The sequence below is a fragment of the Dreissena polymorpha genome, chromosome 9 (assembly GCF_020536995.1).
Source record: "Dreissena polymorpha isolate Duluth1 chromosome 9, UMN_Dpol_1.0, whole genome shotgun sequence".
NCBI classification, from domain to species: domain Eukaryota; kingdom Metazoa; phylum Mollusca; class Bivalvia; order Myida; family Dreissenidae; genus Dreissena; species Dreissena polymorpha.
The window spans coordinates 13,683,248-13,710,072 of record NC_068363.1 but is presented as its reverse complement, the minus strand read 5'-3'; the positions used below and the strand labels follow the sequence as shown (position 1 = coordinate 13,710,072).

Here is a 26,825-nt window from a genome sequence, read left to right as displayed (position 1 = left end):
AAACCAACACCAGTTTAAAAGATTGCTACACTACGAAAGCCGCCATGTTTTCTGAGAGTGACCTGAAATGACGCATTTGATTGGCTGCCTTGTTATGTTGTCAACAGCGCATTTGATTGGCGGCCTTGTTAACATTGGAGACTGTACGCTGAAATTTAATGTACCGGTATCTAACCAGACTGAACTTGTACACTGGTACATAGAATAAGTAAACAACATATTAAGTTTCAAATTTATTGCATCATTCAATAGTAACAACAGTGTTGATTGCATAACCTTGCAATAAGAAGGTGCTCATTCCTCGGTGGCACAGTGGGGACATAGAAACTTATCACCCCTTCTGACAATCCTCACTTGAGTGCAAAACATCAGATGCACCCATTTTTCACATTTATCAAATTGCACCCACTTGACAAACACAACAGATGCAATGTTGTGTACTTCAACAGATGTGAACAGGTTACACACGCAGCATACATCAGTGTCTGAGTCATCCTGGTTACTTTCTGACATGGCACTTTGATCAACCCTTGACTGACTTGCTGATCCAGATGGTCCAGGTTAAGGGTCTTGCTGGAGTGCGAGTTTTTTCTGTTGCTTAGACTGCTCATGGTCTCTCATTTTTTGAAGAACTGAATCTTCAGTGATTGCCCTACCACTGACTATAGTGCTAAGGTATTTCCTTTTTAGCTCGAATATTATATATGAAATATATACAGTGGAGCTATCCTACTCACCCCGGCGTCGGCGTGAGCGTGCAAATGTTAAAGTTTTCGTACCACCCCAAATATTTCCTATGTCCCTTGTCATATTGCTTTAATATTTTGCATACTTCTTTACCAACATGACCCCAACCTATAAACAAGAGCAGACAATTGTAGCAAGCATTTTGTAAGAATTATGGCCCTTTTTTCACTTAGAATATGCATATTATTCATAAATCTATGTTAAAGTTTGCGTACCACCTCAAATATTTTCAATGTCCCTTGACATATTGCTTTCATATTTTGCAAACTTCTTTACCAACATGACCCCAATCTATAAACAAGAGCAGACAACTGTATCAAGCATTTTGTAAGAATTATGGCCCTTTTTCCATTTACAATATGCATATTACTTTAGTTACAGTGCCATAACGTCTTTATTTATGATCAGATTTTATTAATATTTTGCCAAACAACACTTACCTGAATACCACAATGGATTCCACCCAAACAATAACCCACAGCCCAACCCAGAAGCCCTGCCCCCCCTCCCCCGTAAAAAATATTTTTATTTTCCTTTTTTTATTTTTGAAAGATCATCTTATAAATGACCACACTCCACATTATACCCCCCTCTCAACCCCCTACCACCTCCCCCCAAAACAAAACAAAAAATATTTTGTTTCCTTTTTTTATTTTTGAAAGATCGTCTAATAAATTATTGAATATGAACAATTTCCCCATGATGGCTTACGTTATACTGTCAAGCACTCGAATAGTCGAGCGCACTGTCCTCTGACAGCTCTTGTTATGGTTGTGCTGTCATTTGGCTTGGGTACAGCTGCTTTGCCTTTGAAGAATTCCTTAGCAGTGGGTTGAGTTTCACTCTGTGGTGCTGGCATCGCAGGGCTTGAATGTAGGACCTCTGAAGGTTTGAAGTGGGATGCATAAACAACTGATGGATTGTAGGGATGTATGCCTGCTTTTCGGAAGGATGCTTGTAGGTTGCTAGCAGAGAGTGCCTTTGCATATGCCTGACATCCCAGAAAAAACGTTGTAGCGGGTTATACTCTTCCCACAGTTTTCTCTCATGATCTGGTGGCACACAGAGTTGTAGACTCGTTCGAAAGGTCCAAAGCATCCCACATCTAACAGTTGTAGCACGTGGCTGGCGTGAGCAGGCAGTATGAACAAAATCTCGTTATGTTCTCTTGCCCAGTCAATTACATGTAAACCAAGGTTTACATGAGACTTGTGACCATCATACAGCAGGAGAACAGGTTTGTCTGGGGAACGTTCAGGCAAGTACTTCAGACGCTGTTCTTCAATGTAATTGCGAAACACGCTGCTATTGCTCCAACCAGATTCAGACACAGTTCCATCAATACCAATGCAACCTCCTTCCAATAATTCCGAACGCATTCTGGCCCCTTGAAAAACAAAATATGGTGGCACACTATACCCCAATGCGTTGCCACAGTCAATCACAGTGACGAGTGTTCTGGAACCAGATGTAACGGCTGGAACTTTGGACTCAGTGGTCACTACTGATGGTGGAGTATGTGACGTGGACAGGCCCTTCTCGTCTATATTGAAGACTCTTTCTGGTTTGTCCTTCAAACAATACTTAGCCAGAATAGACCCCAGTTCAGTATAATATCTGGTCACTGACTCCATGTTGATGGCCTTGGCAATTGTAATTCAAGACCACGAGGTTTCAAAACTTTAAGTTCCGTCCACCTTGGCATAAAGCCACGGAACCATTTCATCGATAGAGGATGGTCTTGGTCCCGTTTTTCTAGGTAGACAGCATACTCCGAGGCCATGGTCACAACTTCAGCCCGCCCATAGCCATATCCACACTCTGCCATGGTCTTGATGTGTCCCACAAGATGGGCTTCCTCCTTGTTGGAAAACATCGGTTTTGGACCGGAATGTACACTTTCCGAATTCACTCTGCCACTCAGCCTGTGCCTCAGGGATGCTTCAGGTACCTCAAACTCTCTAGCAGTTGTTCTGATTTGGGCCCCTGTCTGTCTGATGTGTACATATGAAGCATTCATAGATATGGGTGGATAACACCGGTACTTCCCTTGTGTGCCCTGGAAATAAAATTACATTTAAATTAGATTACCACTCATCACAATATAAGTAACAATAGTAAATAATTCTGGTGGTAAATCTCCATTAAAATCCAATGAGGGTGTGTGTGCAGTGCTTTTCATTTAATGCGTACACCTTACAAGATGGCTAAAATTAACTTAATTGAAGTAATCCTTCTAAATAAAATCAAGGTCAGTTGAGATTTATTTTTGCATTAGTAAAATCACTCAAAATTTCATTGAAATACATTGAATGCATCTATTCTTACATTTGCATCTCTCACTTTCCACTTGTTTTTCGCAAGCGATAGAAAGTACGTGTTTATTACAATAAAAGGAAAATGACGTCAGCGGAAGTCGCTTGTGTATTAATAATGAGAAAAACAAAAAATGCGTCGAAATAGGTTTGTGTCATAATAGGTCAGTCGACGATATATATCAATACATTTATTGAAACAACTTAATATTATGAGTTAAACTCAGATGAACAGGTATTGTAATAATCAGCTTACTGTACAATTTAGAGGTTCTTGTCCATCAAATATAACCTATAAATAAATACTACATACTTTCAATGATATCCGGACGATACGTGCGAACCATGGCCAAGATGGTAACAAAAAGCCCCGAAAACTCAGCGTCCTTAGTATTTATAGAACGCGCCAGAGAACTTACACAATAATGACGTCTCCACATGTGACCAATAAACAAGAACCATGTCAGTAAACTGAACAATAGGAAGCAATCTTTAAATAAACATAGTACCAAGTACACAAATCTTTCGAGAAAGATATAACTCCCTTTAAAATAGCTAAGCATATCAATAGTATCCAATTATTTTATCAAACAACAATATTGAACAATGAGAACAACAATTGGGTGCATGTTAACCTATTTCCTATAAGGCATAGTTTTTACCATTACCAACAATAACAAATACGTTAAAAGGTACGTATTCCATGCAAAATTAAATTCGATCATAACATTTAAACAGGGACCTATACAAACAATTTGTTTGTATAGGTCCCTGATTTAAACACCGGTTGTGTCATCCCTATACATCGTAAAAACTGGCCTTACGAAAAATTCGAAATGAATCACAAATTCCCTGCAGTCTTAAGCGTTTTCATACTTTAAATTAAGAATTTATAAATCCAACGTGTAATTTAGCATTCCATTGCACAATATCCGATCAGTTATGGTATTTTTTGCCATGAAAATATATCGCATCAGACGACATAGTCATCATTTTCCGCCATTCTGTCAAACCAATTTGGTATGATCTCCGCATGCGCAATGGCCTAGTTTTTATATTTTCTGTAAACTATGGAAGCATGATCGAGGTAAAATCAAACCTGTTATGCATAAACATTTTTTTCACGCATGCAGGTACTTTTTTTATTAATTGTACACTATTACTAGTGACTATATTATTTATTGATTTGTAGTGAACAAAAACTGCACTAGAAATCCACATTTAATTTCAATGGTTTTACAAACTGATTTTAAAAATACTTTTCTGGAATGTTTTTTGTCAATAATTGGACACCATATGTCTACAAATTTGCCTTAACGAGGTCATTACACAATGTGCGCAAGATTACCGGACACTGTGATAGTTTGAAAACGAGGTGAGTCATGTTTGTTTTGAAATCAAATCAGACAGTTCTTCACTGAATTTATCAGATATATATGTGTTAATAAGCACATTAACTTATTATTTTCATAATAAATTTAGATATTATGTTGCCAATTTATAAAAGAACATGTTTTTAAACCAATTGACCCTTAACTGCGCAAGATTACCGGACAGCATCGTAGATTATAATTATACTCTTTGCAAATGGAGGATGGACATAAAATGGTCAGAATAAACAAACAACGAGTTACTTGATACAAAAAGAATTTATCAATGTATATATGACGCTGGTTAAAGGTATAACTCCTTAACTTTCGTTTTATATATGTAATCAACGTTTGTCACTGATATACAGTTACCATTACCGGATCAGTAGCGTAATAAAGTTGTTCTGGTGAAAATACATAAATGTTTTGAGACGTCTTTTACACCAGTTTGATTAAATATTACCTTTGCTTACTGATTCAGCACATAGTCTTATTTTTAAACGCAGGCAAAATGTATTTGTGATACCTTTTTTATGCCGCAGAATTCATGCATTAACGGATCAGTTCTAGCCATAACGGATCACGTGATCGAAAACACTCAGGGGGCATCTAACATGAACCGTCGAAACACGGACTGTGTTGTTTACAATGACCAAGTTACATTTCCAGTTATAAATGATATTCTTTTTTATTGTTATTAATTGTTTTCAATATGTGATCTTGTAATACAATGTATATAACTTTTACGCATGGTGTTCTTGTGTGAATTATCTGTTAAAAATCCTAAAAAGATCGAAAAGATATGGGCATCTTATTATTCCCATGCTTTTTGAAAAGCGTGGGGATATTGTGGTTATCTCCGCCTTCCGTCTGTCTGTCCGTCCTGGCCACTATTATCTCTTAACTATTAGCACTAGAACCTTGAAATGTACACACATGGTGGCTATGAGCATATGTGCGACGGTGCACTATTCGGAATTTTGATCTGACCCCTGGGTCAAAAGTTATGGGGGTTGGGGTGGGGCCGGTTCAGAGATTTTTACTCAATTTTTAAGTTATTTTACTATAATTTCTTCATTTCTACACCGATTGTCTTCGAATTGATACTGAACCTCTCTTATGACAATAGGGTCAATCTCAACTAGGCATGGCCCCATTACCAACCCTGGGGCGCCCCGCCCACATAGGCCACGTTTAGGAAATCTAGAGAACACAATTGGAACTATTCAAGTTTATTTAAGGCTCCATATTTTCCATGTAGAACATGTTTATCGTGAATTTAGATGTTATTAAGCAAATTTAATGAATAATGAAATCAATTTCGAAAATATTGGGAACAGCCCAAATTTAAGCAGTTGATTTCATTACGTGTTGCCACTGAATATTGTTGCTAGACACAGATTTTATAAATCTATTGTGTATATTTATTATTTTACTTATATTGATTAACGATGTCATACATATGACACTTGGTTTCATGTTTCAATTGTTTTCAATCCTACTGTGCGAAGTCATAAAGTACTGTTTACTATGTCATACATGCCATACGTCCCGGATCGGTACTGAAGAATTTGGCAGATTACAGCGTAATCATAGTCTATGATTACGCTGTAATCTGCCAAATTCTTCAGTACCGTCAGGATCAGCGGGTCACGCGATAGCCAATATGGCGGCGGTCAATTTATCGATTCTGGGATTGTCTATATCCACACATCTCTCTCTATATGGTTTAGGTCCAGAAAGGCCGAAAACCAAAAAAGCCGCATACCAAAAAGGCCGAATACCAAAAAGGCCTTACCAAAAAGGCCTCAAAGCGTACCAAAAAGGCCGAAAATTGAACTAAAAAGGCCTTAAAGCAATTTTTTTTTAGGCTTCAAACTGTGTTTACAAAGAAATTCACATAAATTAACATGGAATAAGACCTAAAACAGGTATGATTTTTTTTTATTTTCTTTATTTGTTGATAATGTTTAAATATATATTTACGATTTATACAGTCAATGAACATGCACAGTCACACAATTTATATAACAAAATTTACATAATCAAGCAAACATTTACAGACACTATACAGTCACACTGACAAAATACAACATCATTACATCATATTATTCTTAAAAATGTTATTTTTTTGTCTTTATTACAAAATATACATATTTTCAATTAATTTAAATTACATAATAATATGGTTTAACATGTTAATTATATTTTCTATTAAATCAAAATGGAGTGCTACATTATGAATGAACTTTTTTATTTTCTTTATTACAAAAAATACATGTACGAGAACAAAATACAGACAATGCACAGTCAACGAGACACAATACAACATAATTTACAACATATCTACATAATAAAATATACATTTACAAGAAAAAGTACAGACAATATACTGTCAACGTGACAAAATACAACATAATTTACAACATAACTACATAATAAAATATACATGTACAAGAAAAACTACAAACAATACACAGTCAACGTGACAAAATGCATGTTCATTATTCCAGCACAACGCCGTACGCCTGACCGACCTTGGCCAGGAACTCAGAGGTGGTGCACTCTCTCGCCTCGCACTTGTCCCAGAGGGAAGCCAGGGACTTCTGAACTTTTGCCGATCGCGTTGTTGTGATCCGGTGGAGGTCGCTGCCTTCAACGAGTAGCCTCACCATTTCAGATTCCTGTCTGAGACGAGGAACTAGTCGATAGAAACCGACACCGCTGCCGGCTTTCCCATTCAGGCGGTTGTGGTAACCTGGAAATATAATATATTATATATATATATATATATATATATATATATATATATATATATATATATATATATATATATATATATATATATATATATACAGAGAGAGAGAGAGAGAGAGAGAGAGAGAGAGAGAGAGAGAGAGAGAGAGAGAGAGAGAGAGAGAATGTACCGGTATATTAAAAAATACATGAATCATATAGTTAAATAGTATATATCTATATATATATATATATATATATATATATATCTATATCTCTATATATCTATATATATATCTATATCTCTCTCTCTCTATATCTCTCTATATATATATCTATCTATATATATCTAAATAAATATGTAATTTAAATGTACAATGGAAATAGATATATTATGTGTATTCACCTTCAAGGTCGTTGTTGGTACGGACGTCCTGTCGGAAGACAGACCAGTCACTTGGTTCAAAGGACCCGCCGTGGACCCACTGCCGGCTGATGTAGTCGACCAGGCGGCGTGTCGCGTCTGTCGCTGCTCTCTCGAATAGCGTCTCGAAGGCACGTGGAATGTGTGGAGCGGGAAGTAATTGTAGAGCCATCAGCATGCGGATAAATTTGAAAACGCCACCGCGACGTCTGTAGACCTCAGCCAGGCCCTCATGCTGGACCCGTCTCCACACTGCCTGGCTCCAATGGAAGGCACAGCCCTTCATGTCCCGGCCTGGGCATACTGCACGAACCGCGTACCAGACGGCTGAAATAAAACGTTACAGTCATTTACAAAATTCCTAAGTAGAATTTTGCATGCAGTTTAGTAGTATTTTAGACGGACTTGACCTTCGTTGCAATTCTGCAAAATCTTATAAACAAGTAATATAAATATATATAACCATTTAAAATGATACTTACCAACTTCAAAGTCTGCCACGAAGCCTTCTACCTCGACGTTGCCTATGCGTTCCACTACGGCCCGGAAGATCTGTTCGTAGTCGGCCTGTGTTCGACGGCTCATCAAAACGAACACTAGTGGTAGCTGTTTGCTGGCACCCTCTCTCTCCACGAATGCGTTCATGTAAACAGCTGCCCACTTGAAAAATATAAATATATAAACTATATATACACTAACTTACCTTGAATGTCCCGTCAACGAACCATCTCTTCGCCTGACGCAGGATGTCGAGCTGATATGCAGTCGCGAAGACGAAGTGCCGCCGTGCATGGAACTGGATGTCCTTCTCAAGGAACTCATCAGAATTGATGAAGTCGGCGTCAACCTGATAAGGGAAATGCTTATAATTGTTTATTATTTATATAAACATTTTGCTGCTATATATATGAAGTTTGAATATCTAAAAATAACAGGTACGTTTTTTTTAAACTTTTAATTACATTTACACTTACTTCGAGGTCAAGAGTGTCTGGCTCTTTAGGACGCAGACGGGAGCGGGCGTTGTTCACGGCTGTCTTTAGCAGGTTGACTCGGGACCGAACAACGTCATCCTCACCACACTCTTCCGTAAAAACGTTCTCGGCAATGGTGCGGGCAGGAACGAAGACGCCGGTCTTCGCTGCTGCTCGGGCCTGAGGAGTCAACACATTGTTGCAAGAACAGCGAGGGCAACATCTTTTAGAGACGTCAACATTAATTCATATTTCGAAACGATTGGCACATCAAATATAATTATAAAACAATTTTAAAACCTCGTCATGATTCGTGTGCATGTCGACTACAGTGTCATCTGCGTATGGATCAACCAGGTCAGCATAAGGGTCGCGATCACCTGACTGAAACACATAAATAATCATATCATCACAGTTTAATATTTTACTTTCAAACAATCAAAATTCAATCATTAACTTGGATAATATAAGAATACGAGCCTCGCTCTGTGAAAAGGGGGTTTAATGCATGTGCGTACAGTGTTGTCCCAGATAAGCCAGTGCAGGCTAAGCAGGGACGACGCTTTCCTCCATAACTGGATTTATGCAAGAGCCTTTCTTACTTCCAAACATAGAATACACTCGGAAAGTGTCTGTAAGTGAAAAAGTATATATTAAAATGACATACCTCATCACTAGGGACACTCACTTCTAGCAGTGGCATTGGGCGATCGTCACCGGCATCGTCGTCGTCGTCAACCTGGGGAACTGTGGCCTATGTAGAAATTGTGCCATATGAACACGACATGTATTACCAAATTTTATTGTTGAAGTTACGATGATATTACTATATTACTAGTATTTAATCACTAGTCACCGTTTCACTAATCACAGGAAAAGGACTCGAGAGTGACTCGGCTAAGGCTTTCGGTGCAATTGAGCTTAAATAAATAGGTTTTAAATAAATATAAAGCCTCGTCAGATTACAAAAATAATATCACTTACGCTAATCTCTAGGACGGGCATTTCGTTGTCCAGGGCCTCTGCGTCTATGCATGAACGACACACATACGTTACTTCCCCGAGACGCATCGCATCCCGATATGCTGTCTGGGTTATGCCTGTATTAATACATTGTATAAACATTAAAAACCCGATATAAACACCACATAGACTTATTGTATTCATTATTTTTAAATAATATCACATAGAATACAGCATATTATTTCTTTCGGTTTAAGTCTTCCGAATTTAATGTAGCTTTCTAGTTGTATATCGTTATAGAAACTATTTTAAAATGCGCAATTATCAATATGTGTCAATAAGTGTCATAATCTACTAATCCGTTATCAAAACAGATGCAACGAACTGTGAATGACCCTTGACACTTGGATGCCCGGTCTGATTAGCGAGGTTTTTTGTACATGCTAATCCTTTCAAGTTTTTATATTTTAAACATTGTAAGAAATGTTGATTACAAGAGGACTAGCCTAATCAAAATAATGTACGAAACAAGCTACAAACATTTCCTCATATATTATGTAAATTATATATATTAAATATTTGACTTAAAGCAGTAACTTATCCACTTATATTATTGCGTATATATATTTTTTGTACGTTGTATTGTCAATTTTTTTTATATATTTTAAAATCACGCTGAATACTGCGCTGGATCCCTAGGTATAATCAATGTACCTATGGGATTTTTTGTGCACATATATAAAATACTAACACAACGACAGAAGCTAAGTAAAATATAAATGGTTTTTCTCTTAAAATAGACGTTTTGACATATTATTTGGTATCTTATAATTATGGTAAACATCAATTTCATATAGTACATTTTGAAAACGTTACCTGTGCCACATTTGCGGTGTTGCCATCGGTTGCACCAGTCGCACTCAACTGCATGCCATACCACAACACTCAAAGAATTAATGTCAACACACAAGAAATTAACACTCATGAAGAAATACGTATAATTTACACGATATAAAAACACTATATTTCAAACGCCAAATAAAGTCCGGTATACTTTCCAATTAAACGAATAAAAAAGCAACTACTATTATCCACTCTGACACATGAACGGGTGATATATTTCTCCTGACTAATGGGGTTGTTTACCCATCGGGACTTCGGTCAATAAACAATTGCCCGAGCACCTATACACCCTTTCAGTTATTCGCTTTTACTAGTGTTAGATTTGTGTCCCTTAGCCGGATGTGACGTCAACGGGGGATAGAAATTCGCCAGAGAAAATAAAATTTTACTGTGTCGCTGAAGAAATCAACGTCTTTAGCACAATATATGCGTAAGTTGCACACATGTTTTATTTTTATTATTTTATTGACGCATATTAAAGCTATCGCTTGTTGTATATTTACTTTTAAGTACGATGAAGTGAGAAAAAATGCATTAAACATTCCGTTTTGTCAAGACACATTTCATGTTCGTACATATACCATTACACCTGGATTGGAACCTAAAAGTAAATATTGTATAAAAATGCCAAATTTTGAAAGCAAAGCGTATTACGAGTTATTTTCAGAAAGTTTATATTTGTAATCATGATTTTATCATAGGAATTATATGATTTCGGGGCTTTTTTTATTCTTATATAGAACTAGAAAGTAGAAGAATGTGAATGAAATCCAATCAGGAGAACGGGTCTTTTAACTTTCATGTTTTTTTACACCAAAATCTCTATATTTATAAACTTTCAAAACCGAAACTATCCTTTGTTTCTTTGAGTGTTTGACTGAAGTGTTGAAATAATATAAAAATCAGCTGCAAAAAAAGCATTATATGTGGGTTTTTTTCAGGAATCATCCCAAATGCTATGTTCAGAAACAGTGAAGTACCATGGCTGAACCAGATCCTGTAACAGAAAAGAAAGTACAACAGTACACGACTGTGATTGTCATAAGGTTTGTTTTTGTTGTTTAAAATGTGAATTCACTATAATAAATACTCCTAAGTTTATTATTAATATAATTATGCAAATACATACACATTGGTGGCATGAATATATCCGGACATAGTCATGTACCATAAATACACTCTAATAAATATTGACTCGGTACAGAGACCCAACATGAAAGCATACAAGTTCAGCTGTCAGGTTTTAAGCATTATTGCCACTTTAAAAAAAAACATGTAACTTACACTACATTCAGTATCGATCATATTTATTTCAAACCATTTTCTAAAAAAATAATATGATGAATTTTGTATGTTGTATAAGTAACATGATTTTTTTTCTAAAGAAGCAATAATGCTTAAAACCTGTCTTTTTATTTTTTGTAGCTGTATGCCAAGGATGTCCCTGGCGCTGTTTAACCGCAACTTCAACCAGGAAGATGCAAAGTTACAGAGTTGCGAATATGGTTGAAATGCCGGGGACAAGCTGTGAAATCGAATGAGACAAAAGCCGAACTTTGCTTGAGGTACTTATTTTATATCGCCTTTTCAGGCCTTTTCCTGGTGTATCTAAGGGTCAGTTAAACGGACCCATTCCCTAACCTAAATTGTATTTGAAAAAAATAATTCCCAATAAAAAAAGAAAGAAGAGGTTATGATTATTTTAACTCAATTATATGTAAATGACATCTAACAAAGTACATTACCATGAATAATATGATTTTTCATCTAATTTGAATGATTGTGAAGGGTTATTTTATATTAGTTTTTCCCAAATCAGTTGATTTTTTGCACGAAAAATTCACAATCCTGCAATTGCTTTTTTCCCAAAATGGCCAGGAAAAAGCCTGCTTTTTATATTAAAAACGCACATTCATGTTGTGAATTTTTTTCTATGTTTCTGTCAACCAGTCTGTTAAAAATAAGTTTTATCTGTTTAGTCAGCCTGACTCGACCACACAGCATATAGTACTTTACAATGTATATAACATGCATAGTGGCACACAGCTTTCTGCTTCAATTAAAATCCCTGACATAATAAGTTACATTACTCTCTTAAGTCTGCATTAGAAATTGGTTGCCACTAGTTAAATTGTCTTTATACATTTTTTGGTCACAAAGAAGGTAGGGGTGGCGTTTATTAGGTGGAAAACAAGTATCTGAAACAGACTCTGGAGTAGTGCTTTTTTTGTAACACCTTAAATCTTAATGTTCTGTTACAAAGTTTAAATCTTTACTTTTATATATTTTCCAGGGTAAAGAAATTCAGTGACAACCAGGATAACATCCTAATTGTGGATCCTTATCCAGACCAGCCATTTGCAGCTAAGCAGAAGTCGTCCTGTATGAACTGTCAAGGACAATCAACAGTGTCAACAGCGGAAGAACATCTTAATTTGGAAGAATGCACATGGACCCAAAGCACCAGACCGATCTTCAAAGACTTTTCGTACATGAACATTCTGGAATGGACCAAAAGTTCTGTTAAAGGTTCAAAACTGGGTGTTGAAAAGCCTATTCAACGAGGCTATGTGTTTTTTCATGACGGTTATGTATTCGACACATGGACATCCGAACGTAACAGTTCAACAATTGTTAGATGCAAGTGTTTCCGCTCCATGAAAAACCCGTAATCAGAAATAAAGAGTACTGAAATAATCTAAATTATATTTGAAAGTATTCAATTTTGTGTTATTTTAGTGTCAGTATTTGTGAGATTCACCTCAAATCACATTTATTCATTCAATATAATCATAGGATCTCAGCTCATTTTGGTGCAATACCTGTATCTGAATGTTTGTAATTTTCAGATTGTGTTTCCTTAAATTAGTTTATGATTTCTAGCTTTCACATGTTGTCTTTCATCATTAATCTTACAATTAATGATACTTCATACTGTTTTGTGATGAACTATGCTACTCAAATGTGCTTATCTTGCATTATTTCTGTTGTAATAAAGCTTATATCATTGATTACAAAGTGTTTTTACTCAAAGGATTACGCAAATCTGTAGCAGAGTCTTAGTGAAATAGTTGCTATGGTGTCTGCTAAGCAATCTGGAGCAACCAGTTTCGATCCCCATTGAGAATCAGTAATGGTTCTTCCCAGGAAACGAACTTAAGTACTGATTTGTCTCAATATGCATTGGACTTTCTTAGTTTTACCTAATATTTCCCAAAAAAAACTAAAATTTCTATTAACAAAATTATTTATTCAGTAGTCATACAATCAAAACAAATTAACAAACATGATTAAAAAGATCTATATACAATTTTTATGTAAAGGCCACACACCTTATTTGGCATAGTAAATTTAAGTATGAGTGACATATTTTATCTATGCCAATTAGAATATATCTGGTGGTTACAAGGTAGAAATCCATCTTTTTTGCACTTTACAACTTAAAAATAATCGCGTTTGTCGAAATGGATGTGCACGTCTGGAAATCCTACTTTCGGTTTTAAAAGCAGTACTGTTTGAAAAAAAAATAACTTGCTATTAAACTAGGCTATAGATTTAATTTTATTATGCCAACTAGAATATATCTGGTGGTAACAAGGTAGAAAGCCATCTTTTTTGCGCTTTAAAAAGTTAAAAATAATCGTGTTTAATATAGAAATCCTTCTTTCAGTTTTAAAAGCAGTTATTCCTGTTTGAAAAATAATAAATTACTTGCTAACTAGACAATAGATTTAATGAAAATTTTGCACACTTTCAAATTGCATCTATATGAACATGTACTTTATTTCAAGGTGTGTAGCTTTAAGTACTCTTTAAGCATTAATCTGTAACTAAATCAATGCTTATATCAAGATAATTATCAAAAACTTTATACAAAGCCAAAAATGTACAAATATTACATGAACAGCCAATGGTTTTACATTAGCCTACATGTAGTATGATGTACACGAACAACAAATGTTCATATAAATGGTATGTATGTTAAACACCAGGACATGGTATAATTGGGTCTTGGAAAAGAGTGAGCAATGAGCAAACTGTCCAAATTTGATTAATTATCCCAAACAGAGAAACCAGAATGACCTGATCAAATATGTGAAAACTTTTAATCTTGTTAATTGCACGTTCCACTTGAATTCGCTTCAACAGATGTGGTTTGTCCTTCCAGCAGTCGAATAGTGTAGGGATGGCTCCTGGTTTTAGATACCTCCGCTTAGCAAATCCAGATTCATTAAGACAGTCACGTTCAAAATGGAGAAAACAGACAACTGTATTGTGACTTATCTGAAAGAAAAAAAAAGAATAAATAAATATGTGTGCTTTTTTTTAATCACATCAACACTATTTTTCTGACATGAAAATGTATAGTACTTTACATGTTTTATTTTTCTTTATACAAAATCATTTAAAGTTTTACTGAAACCACTAAGAACTGACCTTAAAATGTCTGTCTTCATCTCTTCGTATTTTATTCAACCAAACAGCTTGAACTGGATCATCTTCAGCTGGAAATGCATGATAGCTGGGCTTTCCATGGCCTTCTCACAATCCTTAGCCAGTGGTGTGACATTTGGGCACACAGCAGATCCTGTTAGACTGAAATTTTATGAAGATCAACTAATAATATTAAAAAAAATCAAGTGAATAACAACTTTACCAATTATTTTGGATCATTAAAATCAGTATAACAAAGTCCACAAACGTGGTTAACAAATAATAAGATGTGTTTTTATCCTATTGGTTAAGAATTTCATTTTATTTGTATTGATATTAATTATTATATGTCTATAAATGTTTTATTCCCAACTGTTATTTAAACAAATCAATTGACTAAACAATTTAATTTACCTTCAACTTCTTCTCGAGTGATACAGTAATGTCTTGAATCTGTTTTCCATCCGGTTTTGAGTCGAATACTGGTGTTGCTGTGTAAAACTGGACAGCATAGTCGTGGTCATTAATCTGTTGAACAAAATTCTGTTTCATAACATTCATGATAACTGATTCATTGTACTTTACACATTAATACACATTAGGCCGGGTATAGCTTAGTACAAGCTCTAATCAAACAAATAGCTTTTTAACAAACCATATGTTGCATTGGATGCCGTTGGCTTTCAATTAAAAAAAATGGTCAATTGGTACAAAAGCACGGTATGACTAAGACCAGTACGAGCGTCCTTTAGTTGCTTCAAAATATAAATGCCAACGAGTGTTCATACTTTGACGAATACGAAATGTCCTTAGATAAAACAAGTCAATATTTCCACCTATTTAATCTATATCAACATTTCTGAACAGGATTTATATCAGTAAAAAATCCTTCGTTTGAACGTTTCGTCCTCGCGAAAACATATAACAGACAAAAACAATACCGCTGCTTTATCAGCATTATAAACCGAATATCAAAATTGCATAAGAAAATAATAAATTATTAATAATAAGGTCAGTACAAACCTTTTCGTTCATATTTTAAGTCCATTTACACCGTTGAAAACACACATTGTCAAACAGACATCTCTTTGTTTGCTTACAGTCGATAATCGGGTATCCCCGGATGACGTCATTCAGGGGAGGTAATTATAATCAGTTAATAACTGAAAGGGTGTATATATTTCTCAATAATTCTGGATCTTATATATCTGGCCGCCACGTAGTTTACAACACCTTCATTGCTAATTTGTTACACTTTTAGATGCCAACAGCAAGATCAAAGAAAATCTTATTTTCTTAAACGGATAATTCCTAGTGATAATCGGCGATAATTATGCCGACTTTGATCACAAAATTAACGGCTTTTAATTAAAAAAATAAATGAGGTATCGTACGATTACCATAAGTCGACCATGACCTAATTTCGACCACTTAGTTTACATTAAGAACGCGGCCATTTAGATGACGTCACACGCAAGCGCTCCGAGTATTTCGATGAAGTGACATAACTACGCTTATAAACAAAAACAAATAAAAATAAAATGAGGAAAAAACAGGTAAAATTGCATTTCAAAATAAAAATTTAACTAAAATTACACAAATTTAACTATATCCCAAACATTTTATTGGTCCTATTTATTAAATTCCCACAAAAATTGAAAAGTAAAGCAGACGATCTTAACATTACACTTACATTGACAGCGCTTCATATCGGAAATAGTAGTAAATCGTAGTAAATTTAAAGCAAAGCTCTTTTTATTAAATTGTTTTGCAGACCTCTTCTTAATGGTGATTTTTTTACTTGTTTTCTTTTAAGGCTTATCCAACACGACTTTTGTGAAATGGGCACGGTGTGACAATAGAGCCTGCAACCACTAGATACACCTGTCATTTTGTACAGAAATTAAAGTCATCAGAAGAGGTGCAACATTATGTGCCCATGCTGTTCTAAAGAAGAGTGAAAATTGTTCTTAAGAAAAGTGAAAGAAACTTGTTCAATTGTATTTATAAAATATTGAAAACGTATTTAATATATATTTACTGTTTTAGTTCTTGTAAAAATTGTTCAAAGAAGCGAAGTTTTAAGTTAAGATGGCCTAATCCATTACCACTAGAGTGCTGTCCCTTTCCCGGATGTGACGTATCGACTTAAGGTAAACAGCGCGCGGAGTTAATGTTCTTGTAGTGTGTATGGAACTATCGGCTTTGCGTAATAAAACATGCCGTAAATAATCATTTTTGACATTAATTTAACGGGAATTAAATAAATCTCTGAAAGTAAATAGTATATTGCTGCATTTTGTTGCGTAAATTCAGAAGTTCTTTTACTTGTTTCCTTTGCCGGTCGACTTACGGTAATTGGAGGATATCTACTCAAGGAAACATATTGTAACTAACGAACAATTCATATGCGATAATTGGCGATAATTTTGCCGTCTTTGATTACAAAATTAACGGCTTTTAATTAAAAAACTGAAATATCTTCTCAAGGAATATATTGCAGCTAACGAACAATTTTTGCCGACTTTGATTATAAAATTAACGGCTTTTAAGTAGACTAAAAGTTAAAACCAGAATTAATATGACTATTTAATGACCGTTCATACATATTTAGATCATAAAATTACATAAGAATACCATATAGGGATGCGTCTCAAAAAAATTTGCCACGCGACATATATTTTCGCGATGCTATTTATGACCTTGAACAAATCAAAAACACTTTGACATATGCTAAATCACATGTAAATGCATACCTCAGGAAAAATTATATCAATGACATCATAATTGTGTAGCGAATCGCACTAAATATTCTCGCATTATTTGTTTTTCTTCGCAACCGTTCCAGAATTAAGTCATTACTCAATCATCTCCGCTGAATACTCTTCAGTGGGTATATACATATAGTGACAGTCTTTACCAAACACAATTTATGTGAACATAACCCGTCTTAAATATATTGCTGAATCTCAGATTTTTGTCGAATTTATTTGCTTTGATCTTTTCGATATCTTATTGTTATTATTATCCTGACAAATCACAAACGCTTGTTAATAAATTATTTGTTTTAAACAATTTAGTTGGCAGCTCTATTCTTCCAGTATTCTCGCGGTATTCCAATAACGACACCCTACTGTTTATTTGTCAGAATTCGTAACGCATTTTCCATTCGCTCTCAGAAAGAAGTTTTATGTGTGATCATGAGCAATATTCTGGTAAGTTGTCGTAGTTATCCATCAGAAACACATTAATTCATAAAATTTTAAGATATTCCGATCTAACTTTTTAGTCTTTTAGCTTTAATTTTTAACGTATTTACACCTCGTCTGCTCGCACTTTACCGATACCCGAAAGGTTACATATCACTTTAATAAGTTTAGGCCTAAAACCACAAAATCCGATACCGTTGGATTTTCGTTCCACAATCTTACGTAAAAAATCTCCTAGATTTGAAACCAACAAAAAAGAAGACATTTATAAATTGTCTGCATTATTGATCAAATTCTAAGATATTTGTTGGTTTTCCGTTTTTAGAAGCTGTTTTGCCAAGGCAAGATGCCATTCTATCCAGCAAAACTGACAGTTTCAGGAGGGATTCCTGAACTATCAGAATTTCCAAGCTATATACACAGTTATTATCTGTGGTGGTCTTTATTGGTTCTGTTGGTTTACTTGGATGGAACATGTGTGAACTTTTATAGAACTTTGAAAAGTCTATATCTGTCTATCTATAAACAAAAATCAGCTGTGGTATAATAAGATCAGATGTGCAAACAATGTCAAAGGGTTGTTAAATTAACACTTTGAAGGCAATTATGCTGAAAAAATATGAAAGTTCCTATGCAAATTTAGTCTGTATATCGACAAGTGTCTGCCAATAAATGTCAAACTAGTAATACAAAACTTACCACAAGTATGTTAAAGCACTAAGTACCTGTTGTGATCATTTTATAGTAAGATAGTGTAATTCTAAACAGTAGCAAATAACTTGTTTAGAAAATGCATAATGCAATTAATATGATTTCCTTTCTATTGTGTAATTAATAAATTGGTTGTTACTTGTTAATCCATGATAAATGTTTTATGGCTAGTAGAAAACCAGCATTGTTAATTTTGTAAAAGGTAATAAAATAACACCACTTTGTAATTTCATATACGTAAATATTCTTGTACTATAGGTTGATGACAGTGTTTAAGTATTACTCATTTTGTCACTATTATTTTATGTGCAAATAAATGATGTGAAGTGTTTTGTATCTCCACACAATACCACATACCTTTTTACATATGTACTGTGTTATGTGTTATTTGAATGTTTAAATAAAAATATATGGATGATATAACATGATGCATTCTAATATCTGCATTCAAATTGTAACTATAGAGCTAAGTGTATGCAGTTTAGACTGTGATTTAAGAATTGCTACAAAATGGCTAGTTTTTTAGTGGCGGCAAAATTTAAACAATTCAACAATAGTTTGCGAAAGAAAATTAGAAACCTGCAAGATACCTGTATTCATTAAATATTTTAATTGCGAAACAAGTATGTTGTTATGCTGTTATACATAATTATACATTGATAATACATAAGAAGACAATTAGTGGTGTTAACGTTTCCCAACAGTAGAAATCATTCTTCTGAAGAAGTCAGTGGTATACAGATGAAAGCTCCAGGTATGGCTTTCAATACGTAGTGTGTGTTATTTGACAGTCTAAGACTTATTGGATTAAAAAAATCCTGTCAAATTTGTCAATAAAAATTGATTTGACGCATCACATGATTTTGATTATGTTAAATCAGTAACTGTATGCTAAATGCAACTGCTTTAGCAAGCTGTCAAGTTGAATTGAGACATTTGATGAAACAAACTGTTTCCTGGGTAGGACCAGTACTAAGTGTCTATACGACGTACTATGACGTCGAAAGTCTACAAGACTTACTAGGTAGAACGAGAAATGTACTTCGACGTACAATTTTCACCGACCCTTGAGTGTTAGCCAATCAGAAGACACCTTACATCTGTTGCTTTTAGAGATATTTGACATTGAACATTATTATTATTAATACCAAATTTTTCGACCATCGATCGCTTACTCATACATATTGTGCGTATTTATAAAACATTATTATTATAATTTATACCAAATTATCCGACTATCAACCGCTATTTCATAGATAATGTGCGTATTTATTGACCTGGCGTGGCGGAATTACCCTCTGACTTATGCAAGTTATGGTTATCACAAAATACGACCAATGGGGAGGTTATAATACATTATTTATCCAGTTAATGTTTGGTAACTGTTTGGTTACCGTTGGGAATTTCCTACACAGTAATGCGCTTGACAGTCCTGATACTCCGCCCCGCATGATCAATAAATACTCACAATATGCTGAATAATTTTTATTTTAAAAAGGTAACAGTTTAATCTTCTTAAAATGTGTATATAATCTATTTCAAGGCATTAAATACTTGAAACTTCTGTGGTTTTTTTTTGCCATTCTGATATTTTTATTCATTTTGTCCTCAATTAAAAGAGATTTAAAACATTTATTATGAACAAATCTGAAGAAAAAGCGGCTCAAGAGACAAATGTTTTGATTGGCTGTTCAGAAAATGTGTACGTCGAAGTACAAACATGTATGTAGAAGTACAAATTGTACTTTGACGTACAAATATATACTTCGAAGTGTAATTTATATTTGTATGTCGAAGTACAATTATTGTACTTCGACGTACATTTCTCTTTTTACCTTGTAGGTCTTCTTGACTTTCAACCCAAATGGTACGCCATAGTATGTTTTTAGGGTTATCTTAAGAATGCTCCCGCTTAAGGGATCAATACAGAGACCTCCCAGTCCCAGTGACTAAGCCAGTTAGCAGACACCACGTCCACTATACCACAGCCACCGAACCAGCTTTAAATTCGTGTGGCTAGAAAAAAATAAATATAAGATGCTAGATCTTTAAGCTAAGAACATGTAACTCGTTTTAAGATTGATTTTTTTTTTTGATGTGTTACTTAATTATTGCAACAATTATAATATTTTGAACACAATCATGTCCATATATTTATTGAAAATACATGGTTATCAAAAAAAACTTAAGTAGCTTTTGCCCGTAAATTAGGTAGCACCTATATTCATATTATATATGATAATAAAATATCAGCATACCGGTAACTATTCAATGATAGTACAAGATATTGTATGGCTTTTCTGGTATACCATGAGGCCTTTTTGGTTCACTTATGCGGCCTTTTTGGGAAGTCCTTTTTGGTAATGCCTTTTTGGTAAACGGCCTTTCTGGTACTATATATATTGCGAAGGATACCGACGATAGTCGAGTAGCGGATCCGTGGTCTAGTGGTAACACACTGGCTTCACAATCCAGAGATCGCTGGTTCGCTCCCCTGCTGCACCTAACCTACTAACTCGTCTTTCGCATGAGACGTTAAACCGAGGTGCATTGTACTAGGTGCTATACACCGGGCACTAAAAGACCCAGGGTCACCTCTGGAACGGGGTGTCTCCTGTATCTTGCACTATCCCCCGTAACCAACTAACAGGTTACAATATACTAAAATATTTTGGAGTGCAATGCTATACTCGCTAAAAACATGAACATCATTTGTAAGAAGACACAATTCTCTGTAAGGGCACTTGCCATGGCTTTATTTTAGAATGTTTCCTTGTGCATGTGGTAGGGAAAACATTGATGTTTAACATAAATTCACTCTTTTGCTTGAAGGTTGGAGACTACATGAGACTTTGACAGATGGCGGGAAACCGTTCTCAACTGGTACGAAGCCGGTAAATAGATGGCCATAAAACAGTGACCGCTGATTCGCGTCGAGTTCTTTCTTGCATAATGTATGACCCCCCCCCCCTTTTTATTGTTTAAATCAGTGCGGCTTGGAATGCTTTTTAACAAAAGGTATGGTTATGGGGATGTCTATGCGCAAAGGTTTGACTTTATTTTTTGTTAAAGTTATTGCTTTCACATTGAATTTGTGTAGAAAATCTTTTAGTATACTGTGACCTAAACGATGGCCATATAGGGCATTCTATACATAGATTGTGACGTCACTACGTTATTGTCACCTCTATGCTTAGACGCATCACATTCCCCTGGTTTGGGGAATTATGCTTTTGCCAAAGTAGTTCTGCGTACGAAATGAACATGTTAATAATCAAAGAAAATTCGTTTTTATTGTGTGTTTAATACGGAATGTTGTTTAAAGAAATGTTATTTAATTATGTTTAAATGTGATTTTGAATCTCTGTTAAGAATGATAGCGATTATCAGAAGCACAATTACCTGACCTTCTTTCGCTTTCACTTTTCATTCGTAAAAGAAGTGCTACCCACAATTCCTTTCGCGTTAGTACACAGGTCAGTAAGACCGGTGTGTACACAATGCCATATAGGGGGCACACTAAAGTTTTTCACAAATCGGCTACTGGCTGCCGGGGTGGGGGCACTGTCCGTCCTCACAGCTTACACAACGTCTACACCTGAAATTATACAAAACATATCTTCAGTATTGTTGGGGGTATGTCTTCCAAAAAATACATGGATAGCCATGGTGCACCCACTTGCTGTATATTTTTATCATGGAAAATCAGCCAATTTAGGGGTCTGAATGTCACCTGTTTTCGAGGCCATTTCTGTGATTTTCAACACAAATTTACCACTAAACTGCAAATGCCAATTCATTAAACACTTTCTGTTTTACTGGATCACTAACCAGATATTTAACCGACACCGAAGAATCCTAGGGTCATCCACGCGGTTTTTTGAAATTCAGTTGAGTGGAGGCACCTTTAAAATTCATGCAAAATTAGCCTTCGGAGCTAGAAACCAGCATGTACGTATTTCATGACCTTGACTGCCCAGCAGACACACTGGCTAGGCACTGGAAACATTTTCGCATTCACTAAGCATGCATTTCAAACCACCACCACTCAAATCTGATACTTTAAACTTGTAAAACACTATTATTGCTGCTCAGTTTTATTGTATCCCTATTAATTAGAAATTTCTCCCCCTGCCAATTCGACACTAAGGCTCAAAACTGTATAGTGCTACCTATAGGAGACAATCCCGGCATTCTACACATAAATGGTGACGTCACTACGTTATTGTCAGTAAGACCGGTGTGACACACAATCTCTTGCACGACGGTTACATTACATTCACCTCTGTGTTGGGCTCAGGTAGCAGTACACGGTAGGAAGCAGAAATATGCGAATTGGCCCCGGTCAAAAAGTGAAATATTGGGAAAGGGTAGGTTTCCATGTCAAATTTGAGGGTGATAGGTCTTATTGTATCCCCAAATTGCATTAAATCCTGAGAATATGACCATTTTCAAATGCGAAACTGTGGGGTCATGACCTCTTATTGTTGTTGTGTTCTTTGTTACTCAGGAAGGAAAACTGCGGTAGGCATATTGTATTTTGGGTTCTTTTTAAGCTGGAATCGCTAGTAGGGTCACGCTGTGAATTATTGCGCGAAAACCACCTGGATACCTGGTATTTATTCATGGTTTGATGGGTTGTGCTATGTTTTGCGTGTAAAAATATCATTCCAAAAGCAGGCTATCATTACGTTTCATTCGTCCCCAGCCACTTTCGTACATGGTAAAAAGTTGATTTTGAAGCCCCTTTTTGCGGCCTTGTCATTCTTTCACTTTGTCAATAGTATCACCTGTACAGGTTCCATATGCTCTTTTTTTTATCTTAAATGTAAGTTTCAGACTACTTGTGTGCAGTGAATGTGTTTTTATGATTGCAGGTTCATTGTTTTCTGAATTGAGCGTGGTGGAGATCAAGAAGGCGTCCGCGGCTCCGAGAGAGTGTGTGTCTACCGTGGTCTGCTACCTTAAGTGGTAAATGACAAATTTTTGTTTACACAGCCTGCCTGTGAAATGTATTTTTTTAAGCTTTTGTACTAACGTGCAGTGTGAAAATGGGCTTTGGAGAGCTTAGTTTTCACAATTTGGATGTAAATAACTGATCTGAAAAAGGGAGGTAATTCAAATATTAAAAAATGGCTATTTTCAGCTGGAATCCGAACAAAGCTCTTACAGTGATTTCGCTGTCCGACCTCCAGTTTGTTATTATTTTATCACGTTACTCTTACTGTAACATGTTATTTTAGTGTTTCTCATGTTCTAATTGTCTTATGTATACTTGAACAGTTGTATTAATGTAAGAAAATGAGCCAAATAGACAAAAATCAAGAAAATTAGCACCCCGAAGGCTGAAAAATCAACTATTTTTCTCAAAAATTAGGTCCAGACATGTTGGGAAAGGTATCGGCGGTGCAAGTAAGATGTATATAAGCATGAGCAGAGTGTTTAAATGGTTTCCAAACGGTTCCAGGAGACATTTAAAGTGTGTCTCTCTTGGAACTCTGAAAGCATGAATTGTCAGTGAAATAGGAGTAAAGTGTCACTTTGGGTTAAGTGTTTGGTGTGAAGAAAGACAGTTTTTTTGCAAAACAGTTGAGTGAAAACAGTCTGTTTTTGTTAGGAATTGTCTAAAATACTAGAAATAGATGCTTAAACAGTTATGAAAAAGAGTACTTGGTGTCCTTAATTGGTAAATGACAAAAAAAATGTACACAGTCGGCCTGTGAAATGTATTTTTTACAGATTTTTCACCACCGTCCAGTCAAAAAATGGGCTTGGCTGAGCTTAGTTTTCATAATTTGGATGTAAATAACTGATCTAAATAAGGGAGATGATTCAAATATTGAAAAATGGCTATTTATGTTCCCCAGACTATACTGGGGGACATATTGTGTTTGCCCTGTCTGTTGGTTTGTTCGTTGGTTTGTTTGTTAGCGTCAAACTTTTACATTTACCATAACTTATGCAAATATTAAAGATAGCAACTTGATATTTGGCATGCATGTGTATCTCATGGAGCTGCACATTTTGAGTGGTAAAAGGTCAAGGTCAAAGTCATCCTTCAAGGTCAAAGTTCAAGGTCAAAGGTCAAATTTTGCAATATTGAAGATAGAAACTTGATATTTGGCATGCATGTGTACCTCATGGAGCTGCACATTTTGAGTGGTGAAAGGTCAAGGTCATCCGTCAAGGTCAAAGGTCAAGTACAAAGGTCATATATATGTGGTGGGTGTACATAGTGTTTCACAAACACATCTTGTTTCAGCTGGAATCAGAAAAAAAGCTCGTAACAGTGATATGGCTGTCCGACATCGAACTTGTTATTATTTTATCAGGTTATTCTTACTGTTTCATGTTATTTGAGTGTTTCTCATGTTCTTAGTGTCTTATGTATGCTAAAACAGTTGTATTAATGTAGGAGAAGGAGCAAAATAGACAAAAGTCAAGGAAATTGGCACTTCGCGGGCTGAAAAATCAACAATTTTTCTCAAAAATTAGGTCCAGACATGTTGGAAAAAGTATCTGCTGTTCAAGTAAGATGTATAAAAGCATGAGTAGAGTGTTTATAAAAGGAAACATGTTTGAAAGGTGTCTAAAAGGTTCCAGGAGAGATTTAAAGAGTATCTCACTTAGAACTCTGAATGCATGAATTCTCCGTGAAATAGGAGTAAAGTGTGCACTTTGGTTTAAGTGTGTGATATGAAGAAAGACAGTCTATTTCGCAGTACAGTTGAGTGAAAACAGTGTGTTTTTGTCAGGAATAGTCTACAATACTTGAAAAAGCTGCTTTTGCAGTAATGAAAAAGAATAATTGGTGTCCTTAAGGTAGCAGTACACGGTAGGAAGCAGAAATATGCGAATTGGCCCCGGTCAAAAAGTGAAATATTGGGAAAGGGTAGGTTTCCATGTCAAATTTGAGGGTGATAGGTCTTATTGTATCCCCAAATTGCATTAAATCCTGAGAATATGACCATTTTCAAATGCGAAACTGTGGGGTCATGACCTCTTGTTGTTGTTGTGTTCTTTGTTACTCAGGAAGGAAAACTGCGGTAGGCATATTGTATTTTGGGTTCTTTTTAAGCTGGAATCGCTAGTAGGGTCACGCTGTGAATTATTGCGCGAAAACCACCTGGATACCTGGTATTTATTCATGGTTTGATGGGTTGTGCTATGTTTTGCGTGTAAAAATATCATTCCAAAAGCAGGCTATCATTACGTTTCATTCGTCCCCAGCCACTTTCGTACATGGTAAAAAGTTGATTTTGAAGCCCCTTTTTGCGGCCTTGTCATTCTTTCACTTTTGTCAATAGTATCACCTGTACAGGTTCCATATGCTCTTTTTTTATCTTAAATGTAAGTTTCAGACTACTTGTGTGCAGTGAATGTGTTTTTATGATTGCAGGTTCATTGTTTTCTGAATTGAGCGTGGTGGAGATCAAGAAGGCGTCCGCGGCTCCGAGAGAGTGTGTGTCTACCGTGGTCTGCTACCTCAGAACGGACTATTGTTATGAAAGCGTCTCATTCATGTCATGATCATACCAAGCGTTTATCATTGAGGTTACAGTATACTAAACAATCTCTTGCACGACGGTTACATTGCATTCACTGCATTAAAGAAAACCATCTCATACCATGATATCTTATATCAGTCTTAATTCATTATTATAAAATTGATATGGTTTCTTGATGTTAAGAAACCAACATACATACACACGTCGAAGCAATTCCTAACGTCACTCAATAAACATTATGTTCAATTGCTGACGTTTGTAAAGTGCGTGAAATGATTCCATCTGCGTAAATGGGCTATAAAATAGTTCCAAAGAGTTGCATTAAAACTCGCAAGTTTTTACACGATTTATCGTACATTTAAAAGTCATATTTTTTAATTTAATGCATGCGATCTTAAATATCCAATCAAATATACATTGAATGCGTTTGTTCTGTTTTAGCTATTCTATAGATAAAATGGTGTGCTGAGCCTTTCGCAGAGTAGTCTGGATTACCTGCCCCTTTGTATACAAAGAGTCAGGCACAGACGA

General features: G+C 35.5%; 2 protein-coding genes and 3 long non-coding RNA genes across 5 annotated transcripts; 2 read left to right on the top strand and 3 right to left on the bottom strand.

Moving 5' to 3' along the window:
- Positions 1-6,663: 6,663 nt before the first annotated feature.
- On the bottom strand, positions 6,664-8,364 carry LOC127843605 (uncharacterized). The gene is made up of 3 exons (XM_052373291.1): positions 8,075-8,364; positions 7,575-7,919; positions 6,664-7,190 (listed from the first exon to the last, which is right to left on the bottom strand). The coding sequence occupies exons 1-3, from the start codon at positions 8,235-8,237 to the stop codon at positions 6,937-6,939; spliced, it is 762 nt and encodes a 253-aa protein (XP_052229251.1). The 5' UTR covers positions 8,238-8,364; the 3' UTR covers positions 6,664-6,936.
- LOC127843607 (uncharacterized) lies at positions 8,287-9,623 on the bottom strand. The gene is made up of 5 exons (XM_052373292.1): positions 9,551-9,623; positions 9,234-9,320; positions 8,867-8,950; positions 8,567-8,746; positions 8,287-8,439 (listed from the first exon to the last, which is right to left on the bottom strand). The coding sequence occupies exons 1-5, from the start codon at positions 9,569-9,571 to the stop codon at positions 8,287-8,289; spliced, it is 525 nt and encodes a 174-aa protein (XP_052229252.1). The 5' UTR covers positions 9,572-9,623.
- Positions 9,624-10,755: 1,132 nt separating this feature from the next.
- On the top strand, positions 10,756-12,970 carry LOC127845349 (uncharacterized). Its single transcript, XR_008033187.1, has 4 exons — positions 10,756-10,862; positions 11,374-11,478; positions 11,858-11,997; positions 12,726-12,970. It is a non-coding gene; the product is annotated as an uncharacterized LOC127845349 (long non-coding RNA).
- Positions 12,971-14,323: 1,353 nt separating this feature from the next.
- Positions 14,324-16,041, bottom strand: LOC127845184 (uncharacterized). The gene is made up of 4 exons (XR_008033101.1): positions 15,890-16,041; positions 15,281-15,394; positions 14,870-15,028; positions 14,324-14,716 (listed from the first exon to the last, which is right to left on the bottom strand). It is a non-coding gene; the product is annotated as an uncharacterized LOC127845184 (long non-coding RNA).
- A 7,025-nt stretch (positions 16,042-23,066) lies between these two features.
- LOC127844983 (uncharacterized) lies at positions 23,067-26,413 on the top strand. Its single transcript, XR_008032993.1, has 3 exons — positions 23,067-23,310; positions 23,664-23,757; positions 26,186-26,413. It is a non-coding gene; the product is annotated as an uncharacterized LOC127844983 (long non-coding RNA).
- Positions 26,414-26,825: the final 412 nt, after the last annotated feature.